At 53.0% G+C, this 20,518-nt stretch overlaps 2 protein-coding genes across 3 annotated transcripts in view; both read right to left on the bottom strand.

Annotated features, from left to right (window-relative positions):
• The window catches only part of ABCB4 (ATP binding cassette subfamily B member 4), a 41,584-nt gene extending 28,154 nt beyond the window's left edge, over nucleotides 1-13,430 (bottom strand). The window contains exons 1-6 of one of the 2 annotated variants that reach the window (XM_029077468.2): nucleotides 13,343-13,430; nucleotides 12,804-12,892; nucleotides 6,015-6,063; nucleotides 4,838-4,985; nucleotides 2,507-2,564; nucleotides 443-634 (exon numbers count right to left, since the gene is read on the bottom strand). In XM_029077468.2, the coding sequence (XP_028933301.1) occupies nucleotides 443-634; nucleotides 2,507-2,564; nucleotides 4,838-4,985; nucleotides 6,015-6,063; nucleotides 12,804-12,886 (530 nt within the window). In that variant the 5' untranslated portion in view covers nucleotides 12,887-12,892; nucleotides 13,343-13,430. The remainder of the gene's footprint in view (nucleotides 1-442; nucleotides 635-2,506; nucleotides 2,565-4,837; nucleotides 4,986-6,014; nucleotides 6,064-12,803; nucleotides 12,893-13,342) is intronic. The other variant, XM_039914002.1, reaches the window with a different exon arrangement.
• A 4,914-nt stretch (nucleotides 13,431-18,344) lies between these two features.
• Nucleotides 18,345-20,518, bottom strand: part of ABCB1 (ATP binding cassette subfamily B member 1) — a 56,703-nt gene continuing 54,529 nt past the window's right edge. The window contains exons 27-28 of the mRNA XM_029077742.2: nucleotides 19,634-19,780; nucleotides 18,345-19,544 (exon numbers count right to left, since the gene is read on the bottom strand). Of these exons, the coding sequence (XP_028933575.1) occupies nucleotides 19,338-19,544; nucleotides 19,634-19,780 (354 nt within the window). The 3' untranslated portion in view covers nucleotides 18,345-19,337. The remainder of the gene's footprint in view (nucleotides 19,545-19,633; nucleotides 19,781-20,518) is intronic.

Raw genomic sequence — 20,518 nt, 5'->3', positions numbered from 1 at the left:
CTATTATTATTACTATTATCACTATCATTATTAATAAGCACTGGGGTGGGCACAGAAAATCAGGTCCCACACGGGACTCTCAATCTAAGCAGGAGGGAGCGTGGGTATTGAATCCCCATTTTGCCGATGAGGGAACTGAGGCGCAGAAAAGTGAAGTGACTTGCCCGAGGTCACAGGGCAGACAAGTGGTCGCTCGTGCATTAGAACCCAGGTCCTCTGAATCCCAGGCCCAGGCTCTTGGGCAAGCAGAGTGACTGAACGCTTGCTGTGGGTGGGAACGTGTCTGTCGTTGTGGCGTACTCTCCCAAGAGCTTGGCACAGTGCTCTGCACACAGCAAGGGCTCAATAAATACGAGTAACGCAACGGCCCATCGTCGCTCAGTTTTCGTCCCCCCTGTCCCCGAGTGAGAGGAGGCGGCCGACGGGGCGGGCGAGAGCTTACTCCGTGAGGCGGCTGTGGAGCTCGGAGGAATCGTGGACGTCGAACCATCCCATTTCTTGCCTCAGCACGGCCCGGAAACACTCCTTCCTGATCGTCCGAATCTGCCGACTGGCGGCTAAGGTCCAGAACGAAACTTGCCCGTAGGCGGCGATGAGCACTCCGCCTCCCAGGCCGGAGTAATACCACGCGTACCTGAAAGAAAGGCAGCGAGCCCAGCGGTCGGAGCTTCGCCGGGGCTTTGCGGGGGGTCTCGGTTTACCCAGGAGCGACCGGGGGGTCCCTCGGGGCTGTGTCGGGCCTGGGCCAACTCCCAGGAACCCTCCACGGCTGACCTAACGTCGAGCAGCGTGGCCTGGTGGCGAGAGCCCGGGCTTGGGAGTCGGAGGTCGTGGGTTCTAATCCCAGCTTCGCCACTTGTCTATGTGACCTTGGGCGAGTCACTTAACTTCTCTGTGCCTCAGTTCCCTCATCGGCAAAATGGGGATAGAGACTGAACCCCACGTGGGACAATCTGCGCTTAGAACGGTGCTTGGCACACAGTAAGCCCTTAACAAATACCGTAATTATTACTATTATCTCATCTGTAAAATGGGGATTAAAAGTGCGAGCTCCTTGTGGGACAGGGACTTTGTCCAATCTGATTATCTTGTTTCTCCCCCGGTGATTAGGACAGTGTAAGCACTGAACATCGTAAGCGCTTAACAAGTACCCTAATTATCATTATTAACCACCGGCTTCCCGTCGGCGCGGCTTAGTGGAAAGAGCTTGGGTTCGGGAGTCGGAGGTCGTGGGCTCTAATCCCGGCTCCGCCACTTGTCAGCTGTGTGACTTCGGGCAAGTCACTCAGCTTCTCGGTGCCTCGGTGACCTCATCTGTAAAATGGGGATTAAGACTGTGAGCCCCACGTGGGACAACCTGATTGCTCTGTATCTCCCCCAGCGCTTAGAACGGTGCTTGGCACGTGGTAAGCGCTTAAAACGACACCATCGTTAGAGGGGGAGACAGACATTAATAGAAATAAATAAATGACAGATATGTACGTCAGTGCTGGGGGGACTGGGCGGGGGGGGGGGGATGAATAAAAGCCAGAAGGGAGCGGAAGAGGAAATGGGGGCTTAGTCAGGGAAGGCCTCCTGGAGGAGATGGGCCTTCCATAAGGCTCTGAGGGCCGGGGGACAGTCATTGTCTGTCGCCTATGAGAGAAATAACTAGTTCTATTAATAATAACTAAGTAATTAATAATAACTAAGGAGACCACTTGTTCCCTGGAGATGGATGAAAGGAGAAAGGACAGAGCCCCTGAGGAGAAACTCCGTGAGGAACAGAGGATCTTTCCTCTCACCGAGGGGAGGACCCATTTTGGGTCTTCCCCGAGCTCAGATCCATTTCTCACACTGCTTGGGCACATCGCAAGCGCTTAACGGGTATCACGATGGTGAGTCGTTCCAGGTTCCCAGGGACTCTCCTGGCTCGCGTTAGGAATAACTGTGTGCCAGGCACTGTACTAAGCGCTGCGGTGGATACAAGCAAATCGGGTCGGACGCGGTCCCTGTCCCCTGTGGGGCTCGCCGTCTCAATCTCCATTTTACAGATGAGGTAAGTGAGGCCCAGAGAAGTGAAGTGACTTGCTTAAGGCCACAGAGCAGACAGGGGGCAGAGGCGGGATTGGAACTCATGACCTTCTGACTCCCCGGCCCGCGCTCTATCCGCTACGCCACGCTGCTCACGTTGTCCCTGGAGCTCGGAAAACTTACAACAACAAGACTCCTCTGCACTTACTTGCAGATCCGTGATTTATGTATTTATATCAGTGACTCCCCCTCTAGACTGTAAGTTCCCTGTGGGCAGGGAAAGTGTTTCTTATATTGTGCTGTCGCCCTCTCCCGAGTGCTCTGCACACAGTAAGGGCTCAATAAATACGATTGAATGAATGGATGAATACGATCGCCTGCCTGAACCTCACCCCGCAGTCCCCTCCCCCAACCCCACCGTCGCCCCCGTCCGAGGCCGTGTCACCTCCGTCATGCCCGGGCTAGGCAAGATGGCCCCGAGTGCAGAGGTTACCTGGTCATTTCTTCCTCCAAGATCCTGGCTGGATTTAACATCGCCAAAGAGAAATTGCCTAAAGGAACCATGGGCGAGAGAAGAGTTAATGCAGGGCGGTTGGAGGCGGGCATCTTCCATTCCCAGTTCACCAGTCCACGGTGGGCAGGAAGGGGCAGAGAGGACGAGGACAGAGCCACCGTCACAGGGCTGTCGCTACGGGTGCCGGGCCAGATCCACGCCAGTGGGCATCCCCGTCCCTCTCCATTAATGGATTCCAGCCGGTAGGCGTTTCTGGTGCCGAAACGGAGGACCCGGGTTCTAATCCCCGCTCTTCCGCTTCTCTGCTCTGTGATCTCGGGCAAGTCACTTCACCACGCCGTGGCAGAGTTCCTTATTCTGCAAAATGGGGATTCAATCCCTCTGTTCCCTCCTACTCAGACTGTTAGCCCCATGTGGGACCTGTTTATCTTGTATTTCCTCCGGCGCTTAGCACGGTGCTCGGCAAGTAACAGATTCCGTTATTATTATTATTATTATTGTTGTCATCATTACTATTAAGCTCACTGTAGGCAGGGAATAGACTGTAAGCTCGTCGTGGGCAGGGATTGTCTCTCTTTATTGCCGTATTGTTCTTTCCAAGCACCTAGTATAGGGTTCTGCACACAGTAAGCGCTCTGTAAATACGACTGAATGAATGAGCGTCCGCTTGTTGTTATATTTTACTTTCCCAAGAGCTGAGTACAGTGCTTTGCACACAGTAAGCGCTCAGTAAATATGACTGAATGAGTTATGATTATCATCATAGCTTTCTCTCTCCTAGGTTAGATTTTTTTCCTAGCCTCCTGTTTCTCGCATCTCCTGCTCTCATCGGTTCTGATTCCCGTGCTATTCCCTTTCCGTTTCTCTGCTTTCATTCTCTATTTGAGTTTCTTCTAACCAGGCATCCGGCATCTGCCCACATACCTTTCCTAGAAAGTGAAACCCGGGATCTATTTGTCAAACTGTTTACCGACCCAATTCCTCGATTCTGGCATAATCACTTTCCTTTGAAATGCGATGATTTTCGGACGGGTCCGATGGGATTTCCTGCCCTGTCCTAGTTCCTAAATGGCCAAGAAATACCCATGACCTGCCCGGCCCACCAAACTTCTGAGAATCACTGAGAATCATTTCAGTGTGGCAGTCATTCCTTTGGCCAGCTGTGGGTATCCGGTACTTGGAGCTTTGTCCTTGTTTCCAGACGCTAAAAATGCATTTCATTTGGCTGAAAACCTAACGTTTCTCAACTTCATTATTTCCCGAAGTTATGTCTCCCACCCTGGAATCCGGGAGCGTAACACTGCGTAATTCGTAGCGCAGAGCCCAACGTAATCCTGGCAACGTGTCCGAGATATCGATCGGTCGAGCGCTGTAGTAAGTGCTCGGGAGAGAACGATACGATAGAATTGGTTAAAATGATATAAATTATTTAGGGATTCGTACGAATGTCCGTCTCCCCCGCTAGATTGTAAGCTCGCTGTGGGCAGGGAGCGCGTCTGCTAATTCTGTTATTCTGTACTCTCCCAAGCTCCGCACAGAGAACGTGCTCCACGGCTTAGTGGAAAGAGCACAGGCTTGGGCGTCTGAGGTCGTGGGTTCTAATCCTGGCTCTGCTCATGAGTTCGACTCCCGGCTCTGCCACTTGACAGCCGTGTGACTGTGGACAAGTCACTTCACTTCTCTGTGCCTCAGTTCCCTCATCTGTAAAATGGGGATTTAACTGTGAGCCTCACGTGGGACAACTTGATTACCCCGTATCTCCCCCAGCGCTTAGAACAGCGCTCTGCACATAGTAAGCGCTTAACAAATACCAACATCATTATTATTATTTCCAGCAGTGTGACTTCGGGCAAGTCACTTCACTTCCCTGAGCCTCGCTTACCTCATCCGGAAAATGGGGATGAAGACGGTGAGCCCCACGTGGGACCACCCGACGACCTCGTATTTTCCCCGGCGCTTGGAACGGTGCCTGGCACCTCGTGAGCGCTTAGCAAATACCCTCGTTATCATTATTAAATACCGGGGATTGATCGAACTTTTCCAAAGGTTTAGCACCGTGCTCTGCGCGTAGTAAGCGCTCGGTAAATAGCAGTGATCGACGGCGCTTTTCCAAACGCTAAGAACGATGCTCTGCAAGCAACACGAGGTCGATAAAAACCACCGAATGTCTGATGACAAAAGGCTTCTGTGGATCCCCGCAGCTCTCATCCTCCTCCCCACCCCCGTCCGCAACCCACCCCCCGGCCCCCAGAGGGGCCGTGAGACCAGCTGCCCCCTCCTCTTCTCCTCCCAGACCGGGGCAGCTTTTACCTGCAGCCGAGATGTTCCCCGTCGGGATAAAGCTATCGGTCATCTCTCCAAAGACGATCATGAGGAGCGGGAGGCCAGCGCCGTGGGCGACGGCCATGGCGGTGCCCAGGAACATGAGCCACTTGTCGTGCCAGTCCGAGTACCGAAACTGAATCGGGGGCAAACACAGGCAGCCGTCAACACAGAGGCAGACCTCGCTCCGGGGGAGATACGGCTAAATGTTACGGGAGTTAGGAGGACCGGGTTTCTAATCCCGACTCTGCCACTGTCTGCTCTGTGACTTTGGGCGAGCCGCTTCGCTTCTCGGTGCCTCAGTAAAATAGGGATTAAGACCGTGAGCCGACGGCTTTGTGTCGACCCCAGAGCTTAGAACGGTGTTTGGCACATAGTAAGCGCTTAACAGGTACCACCACCACCATCATCATCATCATCAATAATCCCTTCTCCGCCACTTGTCTGCTGTGTGACCTTGGGCAAGTCACCTCACTTCTCTGGGCCTCAGTTACCTCAACTACGAGCTGGGATGAAGAGGGAAGTAGCACGGCGTAGTGGATAGAGCAGCACGGGCCTGGGAGTCGGAAGGTCATGGGTTCTAATCCCGGCTCCGACACGTGTCTGCCGGGTGGCCTTGAGCAAGTCACTTCACTTCTCTGTGCCTCAGTTACCTGCTGAGCCCTTCTGGCTCCCAGGCCCGCGCTCTATCCACTACATCATGCTGCTTCTCCGCACAGGGAAGCCGCTCCAGCCCCCTGGAACCTAGACGGGGCAGACCATCAGCCGGAAATAAAGAAGCTCCTAACACACCTGTGGACCGCAAGCTTCTCGGGGACAGATGTCACGTGTTCCAACTTTGTTGCAGTGTGCTTTCCCGAGCGCTTAGTACAGTGCTCTGCACACAGTAAACGCTCAATAAATACCAACGATCGACTGATTGATCGGATGACCTCGGGCCTGAGGCGGTTTGCCCCGTAGTTGTCTTTTCCCGGGGAGGTTTCAGCAGATCCCGGGGGGAGCAGAGAAGCCTTATTTTTCCACCTGGGGACCCAAATATGCAGGAAACACCCGAGGCATCTCATCCTCCAGAACTCACAAGCACTTAGAACAGTGCCCAGCGCATAGTACGGGGCTTTGCACAACAGTAAGCGCTCAACAAATACGAATGAATGAGTGAACTCACCACGCTCAATGGGCTGACCATACTGGACTTCTTCATTTCTTCTCCTCCTCTGTTGTTGACAAAAGAACAAAAATTTTCCTTATAAACCTCAGGTTTATCCCAGTTCATCCTCACCCCATAATAATAGAGAAGCTACATAGCCCGGTGGATAGAGCCTGGGCTTGGGAGCCAGGAGGACCGGGGTTCTAATCCTGACTCATCTGTCCACTGGGTGTCCTTGGGCAAGTCACTCCACTTCTCTCTGTGCCTCATCTGTCAAGACTGAGAGCCCCGTGTGGGATACGGGCTGTGTCCAACCTGATTGGCTTGAATGTACCCCAGCGGTTAATACGGTGCCCAGCACACAGTAAGCACTGAACAAATACCATTTAAAAAATTAAAAAAAGAAGAACTGGGGGAATGCGTCAGTCGATGGCATTTTTTGAGCACTGACGAGGCGTGGGGCACTGTATTAACAGCTTGTGAGCGTACAATCGAGAAAGTAGACATGATTCCTGTCTTCAAGGAGCTTACAATCCTACATGGTTTGTTGATTCACTCCAGAGAATGTAAACTCTCCCCTCGGCCGGCATTCCACTTACCTGCCGCAGCTTAAGTCCTTCCCTGTCCCCGCCTCCCCAATTCCCAGCTGTTTTTCATCTCCCTTCCCTCCCCTTGCCGGTTCTCATTTGCTGTCTTGCAGCTTCGCTTTTTTTTATGGTATTTGTTATGTGCTTATTATGTGCCAGGCACTGTACTGAGCGCGGGGGTAGATTCAAGTTGTCGAGGTCGGACACAGTCCCTGTCCCATAAAGGGCTCGCGATCTTCATCCTCATTTTACAGATAACCGAGGCGCAGAGAATTGAAATGACTTGTCCGAGGTCGCCCAGCAGAGAGGCGGCAGAGCCGGGATTAGAGCCCAGGTCCTTCTGCCTCCCAAAGTCGGGCTCTATCCACTGGGCCGTGACGTTTCTCACTTCCCCTCGCAAAGCTGTGGGGCCGGAGGCAGTGACGGATTGATGTCAGACGGAGACAAGCGAGGTGGGCAGTAGGTCGGATATCCTGCGCTGATCCTTCTCCGTCTCCATCCCCGGGGCCTTGGCTGGAGCGGGGAGGCAGGACTGCAAGCCGGAACGTGGGAAGCAGCTGGATCGATCGATCGATCAATCAACTGTATTTACCGACTGCTCACTGCATGCAGATCACCGTACTGAGTGCTTGAGGGGGTAAGACATAACAGAGCTGTATGAAGGGAGCAGGGTGGCGGAGAAACTGGGGCAGCAACTAAAATCAGTATTGAAGGTCAGTCGCTCGATCGTATTTGAGTGCTTACTGTGTGCAGAACGCTGTCCTGAGCGCTTGCGAGAGTACAACATAGTCATTACCTAGCACATAGTAAGCGCTTAACAGATACCGTAACTATGATAGTCAATCATCAGTCATATTTATCAAGCACTCACTATATGCAGAGCACTGTACTAAGCGCTTGGGAGAGTACAATATAACAATAAACAGACACATTCCCTGGTCACAGTGAGCTTACGGCCTGAGGGTGGGGCGGGGGGAGGAAACATTCATATAAATAAATTACAGATAGGTGCACGAGTGCCGTGGGGCTGGGATGGGGGGTTGAATGAAAGGAGAAGTCAGGGGGACGCAGAAGGGAGTGGGAGAAGAGGAAATGAGGGCTTAGTCAGGGAAGGCCTCATGGAGGAGATGGGCCTTCAATAAGGCTTTGAAGAGTGGGGGAGAACAATTGTCGCATATGAGGAGGGAGGGCGTCCCAGGCCAGGGGTAGGATGTGGGCGAGAGGTCAGCGGCCAGATAAACTGGGTCGAAGTACAGTGAAGAGGTTGGCATTAGAGGAACAAACTGTTTGGGCTGGGTTGTAGTAGGAGAGTAGCCAGGTAAAGTAGGATGGGGCAAAGTGACTGTGTGTTTCTAAGCCGACGGTGAGAAGTTTCTGTTTGATGCAGAGGTGGATGGGCAACCGCTGGAGGTTCTTGAGGAGTGAGAAAACACGGCCCGAATGTTTGTAGAAAAATGATCCGGGCAGCAGGGTGAAGTACGGATGGGAGTTGGGAGAGATAGGAGGCGGGGAGGTCGGCAGGGAGGCCGTCAGGGAGATCAAGACAGGATAGGAAAAGTGCTTGGTGTGATGCGGCAGTTTAAATGGAGGGAAAGGGGTGGATTTTAGCGACGTTGTGAAGGTCGAACCGACGGGATTTTGTAGCGGATTCAACGCCTGGGTTGAATGAGAGAGGAATCGAGGACAACGCCAAGGCTTGTGAGACAGGAAGGACGGTGGGGCCGGTTAAGCGAGGGATGGAGGAGGCAGGAAGACAGGGAGTTTGAGGAGGGAGTTCGATGTCTCGAACAACCGGTGAGGGTGATGGACACGGGTGTCGCTTAGGATGGAGAAACGGTTTTGCCAGGCAGAGGAGAGGGTAGAGTTAAAGCGCGTCAGGATAGACTTGAAGTGGATGAGGTCGGCCTGATATCTGGGTTTCCCCCAGCGGCGCTCTGCGGCTCGTGCACGAGAGCGAAGGAGGTGGACCGTGGAGGCTGTGGGTTAGCGGTTCGAGATTGACAGAGGGCTAGGGGAGCGGGTGATTTGAGTTCAGAAGAGAGGGTAGGTTGAGAGTGTCAATTTGGTCATCGAGGGAAAGTAGTTTGGGGATGGAGGCGTTCCAGGTTCGGTTGCTGGAGCGTAAAATCTCTGATTTGCCCTACAGCTCCGCTGAGCAGGACACCCAAAGAACTCTCCTTTTATCAAGGTCAATATCGACGATATTTTTTGAGCCTTTACTGTGCGCAGAGTACTGTGCTAGGCGTTTAGGAGAGTTCGATCTCACAGAGTTGGTAGACACATTCCCTGTCCACAAAGAGCTTCCGGTCTAAAGGAAGTAGGGGGGGGATTTTGTTGCTTGTGAGCGAGAATGGATGGAAGTGTCTTATTGAACCAGACTCAGAATCACTCCCTCTGGCTTAACCATTAACTCATCTCCACTGGATCGGTTGTCATCCTTTTGATGTTTCACTGAGGGAAAGTTGAGGAGCATTTCTCATCAGGCTCTGGACGGTCAGGAGCCCAGAGGGTATGACCTGAGAGGAAAGACCGGCCTCTCCCCATCCCCAACCTCCCCACCCCCCACGGGGATAATATTGATTATGAGCTCCACGTCCTCTATTTACTCACAGTACGCTTACCTCTGTCCTGAAAATAGGATGAAATCCACAAGCCAGCTAAGATTACTGCTTCGCTAATGGGTGCCCAAGGTCATAACGGCTAAGGCCTATTTCTGAGCTTCACTGACAACCGTGTGGTTGGCTGGCACGCCACCGTTGGCTTCCAGTGAGCCTTCCCTTCCGACTAATAATAATAATAATGTTGGTATTTGTTCAGCGCTTACTATGTGCCGAGCACCGTTCTAAGCACTGGGGTAGATACGGGGTCATCAGGTTGTCCCACGTGAGGCTCACAGTCTGAATCCCCATTTTACAGATGAGGTGACAGGCACAGAGAAGTGAAGTGACTTGCCCACAGTCACACAGCGGACAAGCGGCAGAGCCGGGGAGTCTTTGTTCTTAGGCCACGGAACCGGAAGGCTTCCTTTTGGGATTTTCAACCGGGACGACACGCTGCCTAGTCAAACGGAAGCAACACCCCCCGGATCAAAGCTCGATTCCATCCAACCCAGATGCGCCTGAAAGGGGATTTGGCCCAATGAGGCTGCCCGTCTCCCCTGTAAATTCAAAGCTGCAGTAGTCCCACACTCCCCGGGGACAGAAATGAGAAAAATGACCACTGGCTTCTGCAGAGTGCGACCTCTGGGGCAGAAGCATCTGTGACACGGTGTTTTGGCACCTGTGACAACTCTAGGGGTGTCTGTGGGGGCGGAAGGGACGTATGGGGGTGTCTGGGGCAGCTGTGACGAGGTTCCCGCGAGTCCACTCTGCTTCCACTCGGGCCTGAAAGCACGAAACACCCGGGACTAATAATACAAATAGTAACCGTGGTTCTTGTTAGGCGCTTACTACATGCCAAACACTGTAGTAAGTGCTGGTGTAGATTCAAGGTAATTAGGTCCCAAATGGGGCTCTCGGTGTAGGTGGGAGGCAGAAAAGGGGGATTCAACTTTTCTCAGAATTTTGCAGAGGAAGAAACCGAGATACGGAAAAGTGACTTGCCCCAAGTCACACAGCAAGCACTTGGCCGAGTCGGGATTAGAACCCGGGTCCTCTGACTCCCAGATCTGTATTCTTTCTACTGGACTACCCTGCTTCTCACGTCTACCTACTCACCCTGGTAATGAGCCCTCTCCCAAGAACCTGATTTTATTTTTCTGACCAGAGGAGAGCAAGACAGTTTTCTGCTTTTGTTTGAAAAACCTCTGCCCCAGGGAGGTGGAGTGATTTTCACTCCCAGAAAATAAGAGACAGAAACAAAATGTGGAATTTCCATACATTAGATCCTCATTTCTAAGGTCAGCCATGCCATTCATTCAAGCACGTAAAAATAATAATAATAATAATAATAATAATGATAGTACTCATTAAGCTCGAAGAGCCAAGCACGGGTCTAAGCTCTGGGGTAGATACAAGTTAATCAGGTTAGACACGGTCCCTGTCCCATACAGGGCTCAGGTTCTTAATCCCCATCTTACAGATGAGGGAACCGAGGCCCGGAGAAGTGAAAAGACTTGGCTAAGGTCACACAGCAGACAAGCAGCAGAGCTGGTATTAGAACCCAGGTCCTCTGACCCCGGGCCCAGGTTCTTTCCACTAGGCCACACTGTTTCTCCATACTCATACATTCATGCATTCGATAATATTTACTAAGCCCTACTTTGGGCGAAACACCAATCTGGGCTCTCACTACATGCAGAGCTGCGTACTTGGTATCTATTATGTACAGGGCACCGTACTGAGCTTCTACTCTTTGCAGAGTACTGTAACGGACACTTATGCTTACAGTAAATGACGCGCGCCTTACCCTGGAGGAGCTTACAATCTAATGGGGAGACAGGTGGATGTAAATTGTACGAATACCCTGAAAGCAGAAGGAAAGACAGAGATCACCGTGCAAAACTAAGGATAATAATGAATGAATAAATGGAGTACGTTGATCGGCACTAAGGACGGCTGAAGGGGTGGCCTGACCTACGATTATCATCAAATGCCGTCGACTCATTTCCGATTCATAGCGACTCTGTGGATATATTTTCTCCAGAACGTCCCGTCTCCTGCCATAATCCATAACCTTGCTAACGGTGCTTCCGTTACATTGTCACGGTTTCTATTCAGCTGGCTGCGGATCTGCCTCTTCCATGCTTTCCCTGGACCTTTCCTAGCATTAGTGTCTTCTCCAGGGAATTAATCCTCCTGATGTGTGTCCAGAGGGAAGTAAAAATTTGGCAGAGGACGCTTCCTGGAGGAGAAGGATTTTAAAGAGGGCTTTGAAAATGAGAAAAGATGAAAGTCTGGTGGATTAGAAGCGGAAAGGGCTTGAGCCATGGGTCGGGGTTGGGAGAGTTGAGAATGGGGTACAGGGACAAAGTTAGTTTGGGAAGGGGAAAGTGTGAGCTGAGGGAGAAGAAGGGACCTACTGGGGTGTCTGGGGCAACGTGAAGAGACTGGGGCAGAGAGTGAAGAAAGGTGATACGTGAGGACTAACTCTTTTGGGGATTGCAACTTGTCACCCTGGGCTCTCCGGTTTTAGCTGGGATCCTGCCCAGGGTTGTTTGATCTTTCCCCTTTGTTTTCAGCTGCCCCATTTTAGTTCACCGGAAAGTAGTTGACTTCGCTGACACTGTCCTCTCCTGATTCTCCTCCTAGGTCTCTGGGTGTTCCTTCTCAGTCTCTTCCAGGAGCTCCTCCTTTGCCTCCCACCCCCTACATGTGGGAGTCCCTCAGGACTCAGTTTGGATTCCCTTCTCTTCTCCGTCTACACTCTCTTCCTTGGGGAACACATTCACTCTACAGCTTCAACTACCATCTTTATGTGGATGATTCCCAAATCTACCTCTCCAGCCCTGATCTCTCTCTCTCTCTCTGCAGTCTTGCATTTCCTCCTGCCTTCAAGACATCTCTACTTGGATGTCCCACCGTTGCCTCAAACTAAACAAGTCCAAAACAGAACTCCTCATCTCCCCGCCGAAACCCTGTCCTCGCCACCTCCTCAAACAGAAACTCCTTACCGTCGGCTTTAAAACAGTCCATCACCTTGCCTCCTCCTACCTCACCTTGCTCCTTTCCTACTGCAACTCGGCCCGCGCACTCAGCTCCTCTAAGCCCAAACTACTCACTGTACCTTGATCTCATCTATCTTGCCACCGACCTCTCGCCCTCATCCCGCTGTCCTGTCCGTCGATGCTCTACGGATACACATACCAGAATGACTTTATGACAGAAGATGGGGCTCTCTGAAGAGGGGCTGCCCATAGAGTCGCTACGGGTTGGAAATGACTCGACGGCGTTTGAAGAAGAGGAAGTCCAGGGATAGGGAGAGAGGAAGAGGGGGGAGAAGGAAGAGGGAAGAGAAAGAGGGAAGGAGAAGGGAGGAGGGAAGTGGAAGGAGGTGGGAGGAAAAGAGGGGAGGAGGAGGAGGGAAAAGGAGGAGGAAGAGGAGGAAGAAAGAGGAAGGAGGAGGGAAGAAGAGGGGGAGGGAGGAGGAAAGAGGAAGGACGAGGGAGAAAAAGTGAGGAGGAGGAAGAAGGAGGGAGAAGGAAGGAGAGGGAAGAGGAAGGAGGAGGAGGATGAGGAATGCCGTCTGCCTGCCCTGACCCCGGCCCCGGGGCCTCCCCTACCTCTCCGGGTCTTGGCGTGTCGAGCGGCCTCTGGCCCCGGCGGTGCTCCCGGTGTCGCTCTCGCTGTGCGCGTCCTGGGCCATTTCCACCTGGAGGAAGCCCAACCGTCCGCTCAACCGCCGACCTCTGCCCCACTCTCCCCCCTACCCACCGGGGGCGGCCACCAGCCCCCACCGAGCCGGGCCCGGCCCCTCCAGAGAACCCCACCACACGCACACCCCCTCGCCACCGCCCAGCTTGGACCCCCCGGGCCCGCTCCCACCCCCAGTCTCAGCACAGTGGCCGGGGGCTGCAGGGCTGGGGACTCCCACGCTCCTCCTGGAGGAATCTCAGGGCCAGAGACCACCCTCCCGAGCTTCTTCTGGAGGAGTCTCAGGCCCGGGACCCTCCACGCTCCTCCTGAGGGGAACCCTTTGGGCCGGCCAAAGGGTCAGGGAGTCCGGATTCAGCTCCACCTTAGCTGTCAAGAACCGTCGATCCTAGGCCCGATCCCCAGGCCCCTCATCCCCCTGGGGACCAAGCCAAGCCCCTCTCTCTACCTGTCGGTTGTCCTGACTGATTGGCTTCCTCCCACAGAGTCAGCTCAGAGCAGGGTGATCCCCGGGAGGTGATGACCCGCTGTGAAGGACACGGGATAGGGTTCCCAGGAGTTTCCTTATCAACTGGGTGCGTTGTTTACACAGATACACACTCGCACAAACACACACACTCACCGACAGAGACATGCAAAGACACAGACCGAAGCCCCCACTGACCCACATGCACAACTCAGTCCCCCGGACATGCCCGGGAGCATGCAGAAGCAACACATTAACACAACGAGCCACAGATTCTCACGTACAGTTCATTTCCTGGCTGGCAGAGGCTCAGAGGAAACCCAAGAGCCACCCAACCCAGGGGGTCCCCGGGCGTTCCTGGACCGCGAAGAATCCGAAAGGATGGAGCGCTCAAACCTGGGTCGCCCCCGCCCGATCATCTCGTGAGCTCCCCTTGAGCTCTGGCCCGAATCCCACCTCTTGCAGCTTAAGCCTATTTCTTAATTCTGCCCCTGGAGAATTGGGAAACGGCTGGTAATGATAATAATAATTGAGGTATTTGTTGAGCGCTTACTCCGTGTCACGTCCCGGGGTAGATCCGACACAGTCAAAATCAGGCAGGGTTCCTGTCCTGTATGGATCTCCCAGTGTAGGGGAGGGAGAGCAGTATGGTCTAGTGGAAAGAGATTTGGGTTCTGATCCAGCCTCTGCTCCTTGCCTGCTGCGTGACCCGGGGCAAGTCACTGAACTTCTCTGTGCCTCGGTTTTCCTGTCTGTATAATGGGGGCTTACTACGCGTTCTCCCTTCTCTTTAGACTACCGTGACTATGCGCCCCACGTGGGACCGGGATTGTGTCTGGCCTGATGATCTCGTATCAGTGCTTAGTGCAGTGCTTGGCACATAGGAAGCACTTAAATATCCCGAGTAGCGTTAGGAGGACCTAACTCCAAGCTGTCACCCTGGGTGTTTTGTTTTATTTTTAAAAAAACGGCACTAAGCGCTCACCACGTGCCAGGCACCGTACTTACTGCTGGGGTCATACTTATCTTATGCCGTCGAGTCGTCTCCGATCCGTAGCGACGCCAAGGACACATCTCTCCCAACACTCCTCACCTCCATCCGCATTCATCCCGGGAGTGGATCCGTAGAGTTTTCTTGGTCAAAATCCAGAAGCGGTTCGCCATCGCCTCCTTCCGCTCGGTAAACTCGAGTCTCCGCCCTCGACTCTCTCCCGTGCCGCTGCTGCCCGGCACGGGGGAGTTTTGACTTGCAGCAGATGGCCTGCCGCTCGCTAGCCACTGGCCAAGCTAGGAATGGAACGGACGGGCCTCCGCTCGACTCTCCCTCCCATAGTCGAGACTGGTAGAGGACTGGAAACTCTCCAGGTGCGACCCTGAGAGGGAGCCTGGTGACAGTGGAACATACTTTTCCTCACCCTGACCATTGATATATGAGCAAATCCTTGCCTAAATGACAAGAGGTCAGAAGTGATATCTTCATGGACAGAGTGTACAAACTTTTTTTTTAAAATGGTATGTATTAAGCGCTCACTGTACGCCGGGCACTGCACTAAACTCTGGGGTTGCTACAAGCTAATCAGTTTGGACACAGTCCAAATCCCACATGGGACTCTCAGTCTTCCTCCCCACTTGACAGATGAGGTACAGAGAAGTCAAGTGACTCACCCGAAGTCACCCAGCAGACAAGCGGCGGAACCGAGATTAGAACTCGGGTCCTTCTGACTCCCAGGTCCGTGCTTTATCCACTTGGCCCAACTGCTTCCACAGATGTGCTAAAGATTCTCTCAAAGACATTCACATACCCGGATGCCCTCTTGTCCTCACTGCGTCAATCCTCAAACCGAAGGCCAGCTCTACTGACGGCTTCATCTCTGGCCTACTTCTACACTAGAGGCACGATTTGGGGAAAATGTATTCTTTCTGTGGAAAAGTTACCCGAGCCCTTCGACACGAGCGTCATCCCAGTGGGAGGAATCTCTGGGGGCAGAAGCAGGGTGGTATAGTTGAGAGGGGACGGGCCCGGGAGCCAGAAGGACCTGGGTTCTAAATCCCGGCTCTGCCACTCGTCTGCTGTGTGACCCTGGGCAAGTCACTTGACTTTTCTGTCCCTCAGTTACCTCATCTGAAAAATGGGGATCAAAACTGTGAGCCCCATGGGGGACGGAGACTGCGCCCAAAATGAGAACCTTGTATCTACCCCAGGGTTCAGAACAGCGCTTGACACGTAGTAAGCGTTAAACAGATACCATCATCATTAATATTACTAGTAGTAGTAGTATTAGAAATCTCTTCTCCTGAGAGGGTTAATTAACGTCCCTGTGTGGAGAAAGAGGCTTCCCCATCGTCCGCTGAAATGGAAATTTTTCTTCAGCTGTCTCCAGGTTCCCCTCGTGTTTGACATACCCAGCATATTTTCTCCCCCCAACCCCCACTGAAGAGTCAAAGGGCTCATAAATTATAGAGGTTAACGTTTAAAAGGGCCCCCAGGTCTTCTGCTAATCCTGTCGGTAGAGGAGATAGAAATTGTGTAATTGGGCACTGGCCCTTCCCGTCCCCCAAACCAACAAAAATATTGCCTACGTGGCACGGGCTGGGGAAAAGGTCCGTTTCAGGCTGCAGTGGGCCGATGGGCCGGACCAAACAACGATAACAATAATAACGATTGTGATATCTGTTAAGCGCTGACTTGGTGCCAAGCACCGAAGTGAATACAAGCAGATCGGAATCACATAATCCCCATTTTACAGATGAGGTAAGTAAGGCACGGAGAAGTTGACAAGCAGACAAACGGCAGAACCGGGATTAGAATCCGGGTCCTACCGATTCACAAGCCCGTGCCCCATCCACGAGGCCACGTCTCTGCGATGGTGGGAAATTCGGCTTCTAACTATACCTCTCTTTCACACTATCTGGTGAAAGGGTCTTTCATTCATTCATTCTTTCAGCTGGATTTATTGAGCATCTACTGAATGCAGAGCGCTGTACTGAGCGCTTGGGGGAGAGTACAGTATAGCAATAAACACATTCCTCTCCCATACCGGTCCTCCTCTCTCTGCAATCTCGGCCAGGTTGTCCCCGCTCCCACATTCTCTCCCTCTCTTCGAAACCCTTCTAAATCCCCACCCCCTCCGGGAAGTGTTCCCAGATTAATTCACAGCTCTACCCTTGGAACGACTCTATTTCACTTCTCTCCTCGACACTTGTGCCCTCGTACATTTTAAGCCATCGACGACGCTCATGATTAAAGCGTAATGTCATGTTTTGGCATTCGCGTGCTTTTTTGTTCACTCAGTAACAAGTTCCTTTACGCTCAGCAAAACTGCTTGCTTTACTTCAGCTTTTTATTTGGTACTCTTTACACTCTGTGTGTCTAGCACTGTTTTAAGCCCTGGAATAGATAGGAGCTAATCGGGTCAGACCTAGTCCCTGTCCCGCCTGGGGCTCAGGGTCTAAATAAGAAAGTTTCTAAGAATCGTGTGTCTGTCGATTCTCTGGTTCCCCAGACATCTACCCGCATCTCTTCACCGACTCTGAAATAACCACAAGTGGACACTAGGCCGCGATTGCCCGGCCTTTTTCGTCAACACGGACCCTCGGTGGCAAATACCGAATTAGCTTCTCCTACCCCCAGGGAACTGGATTTTCTACCCGAGGAGACTCGGGGGTGACAGAAAAAAGGAAAATAGAACTCACCTGCTTGGATTCCCCCATTTCCCACTGCCAAACTAAACGTCTGGATGCCGCAAGGGCAGAGGCTACTGACCCTCAGGTTCCCGGCTTCAGAGCCGGTTCTGGCAGCGGTTCGGAGCCTTGGGACGAAGGTCAGAGAGTTCAAGCCGGGCGGTCGCCTCGCCGACTTGCCGTGTCCCGGTGACTGGAGGAAACGTAGCCACAGAAGGTGTCACCGGTCTCTCTCCTATTTGCCGAAAAAGGCCGCCATTTTGAAGAGAAACTCCTTGCGGGCTAGTGTCGGTCCCCAGCGGGGACGCTCGGCCGGCCTCTCGGCCTCCCGAAACGGAAGCCCGCCGTCAGGGAGAGACGCCGTCCGACCCCACGGCGCTGACATTCCCATAACCCCTTCCGCCAGTTCAGGAAGGGTCAGGAAACAACGGAAGGAGGAGACCTTCACCACCGGGCTGCTGAGGTCTCCGGGGGGGGGGTGGTGGGGGAAGACAAGTTGCCCGGTCCCACGCCTGTGGAATTTCTCATCGGGCCCTGCTCCAGCCTGGGAAGAGCAAGGAATCGGCCACACTGGGTGGCCTTCTCAACCTTTAGAAAGACTGGGGCTGGGACAGTGTAAGCTCGTCGTGAGCAGGGGATGTGTCTGTTTATTGCTATATTGTATTCTCCCAAGCGCTCAGTACAGTTCTTTGCACACAGTAAGGGCTAAAATAAATACGATGGCTAAAATAAATATGATCGAACGAACGAATGCATCCGATAGACATTTTGCCTACGATATCGCCACAGCTACTGTAGGATGGCAATGGCCCATCTATTGCTATAGCTTCGAGTGGCTTCTGCTCCAAAACAGCTTCAATCACCAAACAGACTCGTTTTCATGTGCGTAGATCTCACCTCTCTCGCTGCCGACACCCGGCCCACGTCCCGTCTCTGGCCTGGAATGCCCTCCCTCCTCAAATCCAACAGACAATGACTCTCTCCCCCTTCAAAGCTTTACTGAAGGCACGTCTCCTCCAAGAGGCCCACTTTTCCTCATCTCCCACTCCCTGCTGCGTCACCCTGACTTGCTCCCATTGCTCTTCCGCCGCCGCCCCCCTTCCAGCCCTACAGCAGTTGTGTACATATCTATCATTTTATTTATTTGCATTAATGTCCGTCTCTCCCCCCACCCCCCCCAGACCGTGAGCTCGTCGTGGGCGGGGAATGTCACCGTTTATCGTCGTATTGTACTTTTCCAAGCGCTTGGAACAGTGCTCTGCACACAGTAAGCGCTTAATAAATCCAGTGGAAAGAATGAATGGATCTTTTCACTTCATCGACTTTAATGAGCCATAGATCATTTCAATAAATTCAGAGCTCCTCCCTTCTCCTCTCCCGCGGATACCCGGCTTCCCATCGGGGTCAGTGCAACAAAATTTCACGTATCGCAAGAGCAGCTCACGGCTTCTCCGACGCGGGAAGGGGCATTCCCAATCTGGATCCCGCCGGTGTCCGCTAGGGATTTAGAGATTAGTGCAAGGGGAGGGGCATCTAGGACAGAGGGACATCCAGGGGGTCACCGTGTCCCCAACAGGATCCCAAAGAGCAGCCATCCCCTATCCCGGCCTCTCGGCAACGAAGGCTCGCAGTCTAGCCATGCTGTACAAAATTAATTGGCGTTCATTGAGCAGTAGCGGAGGCATTTCCTCTCAATTGCATCCATCAGATCAGAGCCAAAAAACCCTCCAAAAAACCCTAAGCGGCACAAAACATCCAATTCCTTTCATTCCTAAACAAATCACACTTACTAAGCGATCGTCCCCTGGGCAAGACCTCCAGAGCGAGTCGTGCTTTCGCTCTTCAGAGGCCGATCACTCTAGACCGTGACGGGAGAGGAAACGTGGGGAAGAGAGGTCGGGAGAGGGGATAAGCAGAGAGACGGGTACGGGTAAGAGCAGTGGCAGACAGATTCGATTCCATCACGGCCCCCAGACACAGATCGAGGGCTAATCTGAGGCGTCTGAGACCCCTGAAGCTTGGACGAGCGGAAGGTTCCTTTCGGAAGGCGTGCCGGCTCAGATGAGCAGAATTAGAAAAGCTCCCTATTCTGCACACCCGACGTCTCTGTCAGTCTCAAGCTTTTCCCTCGGTCGGCTCTTGTGAACTCAGGTGTCCGGCTAGGCTGGGTGTTCAGAAGGCAGCCCTGTGTGTCTGGGACTTCGAGGCAGGCGCTTCCATCACGAAGCCAGTTTTTCACCCATATCTTGGGAAAAAAAAATACACTGAACTCTCAAGACATACACAGTGACAGGCGTCACATACGATGGGTCCCGGTCTGAACGTTGACCAGGCTGAAGTAGAGGCCCCCCCGGGCCAGCAGCTCCGAGTGCGTCCCCTGCTCTTGGACCCGGCCGTCCTGAATGACCACGATCCGGTCGGCGTTCTGGATGGTGGACAGGCGGTGAGCGATGACCACGCAGGTGCGGCCCTCTCGGGCTCTATCCAGCGCGTCCTGGACCAGCTGTGGGGGGCGAGAGGGGAGAGCGCGTCGGGCCGGGCGCCGCCGCGGCCCGGCCCGGGAGGTGTGGGGCGGGGGGAGACGACCGCTACCTTCTCACTCTCCGTATCCAGGGCCGACGTGGCCTCGTCCAGCAGCAGGATCGGGGGGTGACGGACGAGGGCGCGGGCGATGGCGATCCTCTGTTTCTGGCCCCCGGAGAGCTGAGCTCCCTTGTCTCCCACCCGAGTCTCGTATCTCTAGACGCGGAAAGACGCGGAGACAGAATAGGAGAAGGGGCAACGGGGGGAGGATGAGGGAAGAGGAGGATTAGACAGAAAGAGAGCAGACAAAAATAATAATAAATGAAGTATCTGGGAAGGGCTCACTATGTGCCAAGCACTGTACTAAGAGCTGGGATAGATACGGGATAACCAGTCGAACAATCCCCGACCCGAAAAGGGCTTTCCGACTAAAATTTCACCAGGCTGAGGGAGGTTCCTCTGTTGTTTCTGAGCACGGCCTGATGGGCTTGGCAGGGGAGGGCTCTGCTAGTGTTTTTTGGGGGGAAAATAACATCTACACTCTAAGCTCACTGTAGGCAGGGAGTTTGTCTATTGCTATAGTGTACTCTCCCAAGTGCTTAGTACAGTGCTCTGCACGCAGTAAGCGCTCAATAAATACGATTGAACTGAATGAACTAATCTTTTTAGGGGCAGAACTCGGTACTAAGCGCTTGGGACAATACGATACGACAACGGACACATTTATATTGTTGTACTGTATTCTCCCAAGCACTTAGTACAGTGCTCTGCACACAGTAAACAATAAATACAAACGACTGACTGAATTAAAAAAAAAAAAAGATTCTTTCCAAGTCTCCGTGGGAAACAATAATGACGACATTAATGATGGCATTTGTTAAGCGCTTACTGCGTGCTCTTCTGAGCCCTGGGGTAGATGCGGGTAAGAAGAAGTGCGACCGGGGAAACATCACC

The sequence above is a fragment of the Ornithorhynchus anatinus genome, chromosome 13 (genome assembly GCF_004115215.2).
Source record: "Ornithorhynchus anatinus isolate Pmale09 chromosome 13, mOrnAna1.pri.v4, whole genome shotgun sequence".
Taxonomy (NCBI): domain Eukaryota; kingdom Metazoa; phylum Chordata; class Mammalia; order Monotremata; family Ornithorhynchidae; genus Ornithorhynchus; species Ornithorhynchus anatinus.
The sequence above is the reverse complement of the archived record's forward strand: the minus strand, read 5'-3'. Positions and strand labels throughout refer to the sequence as shown.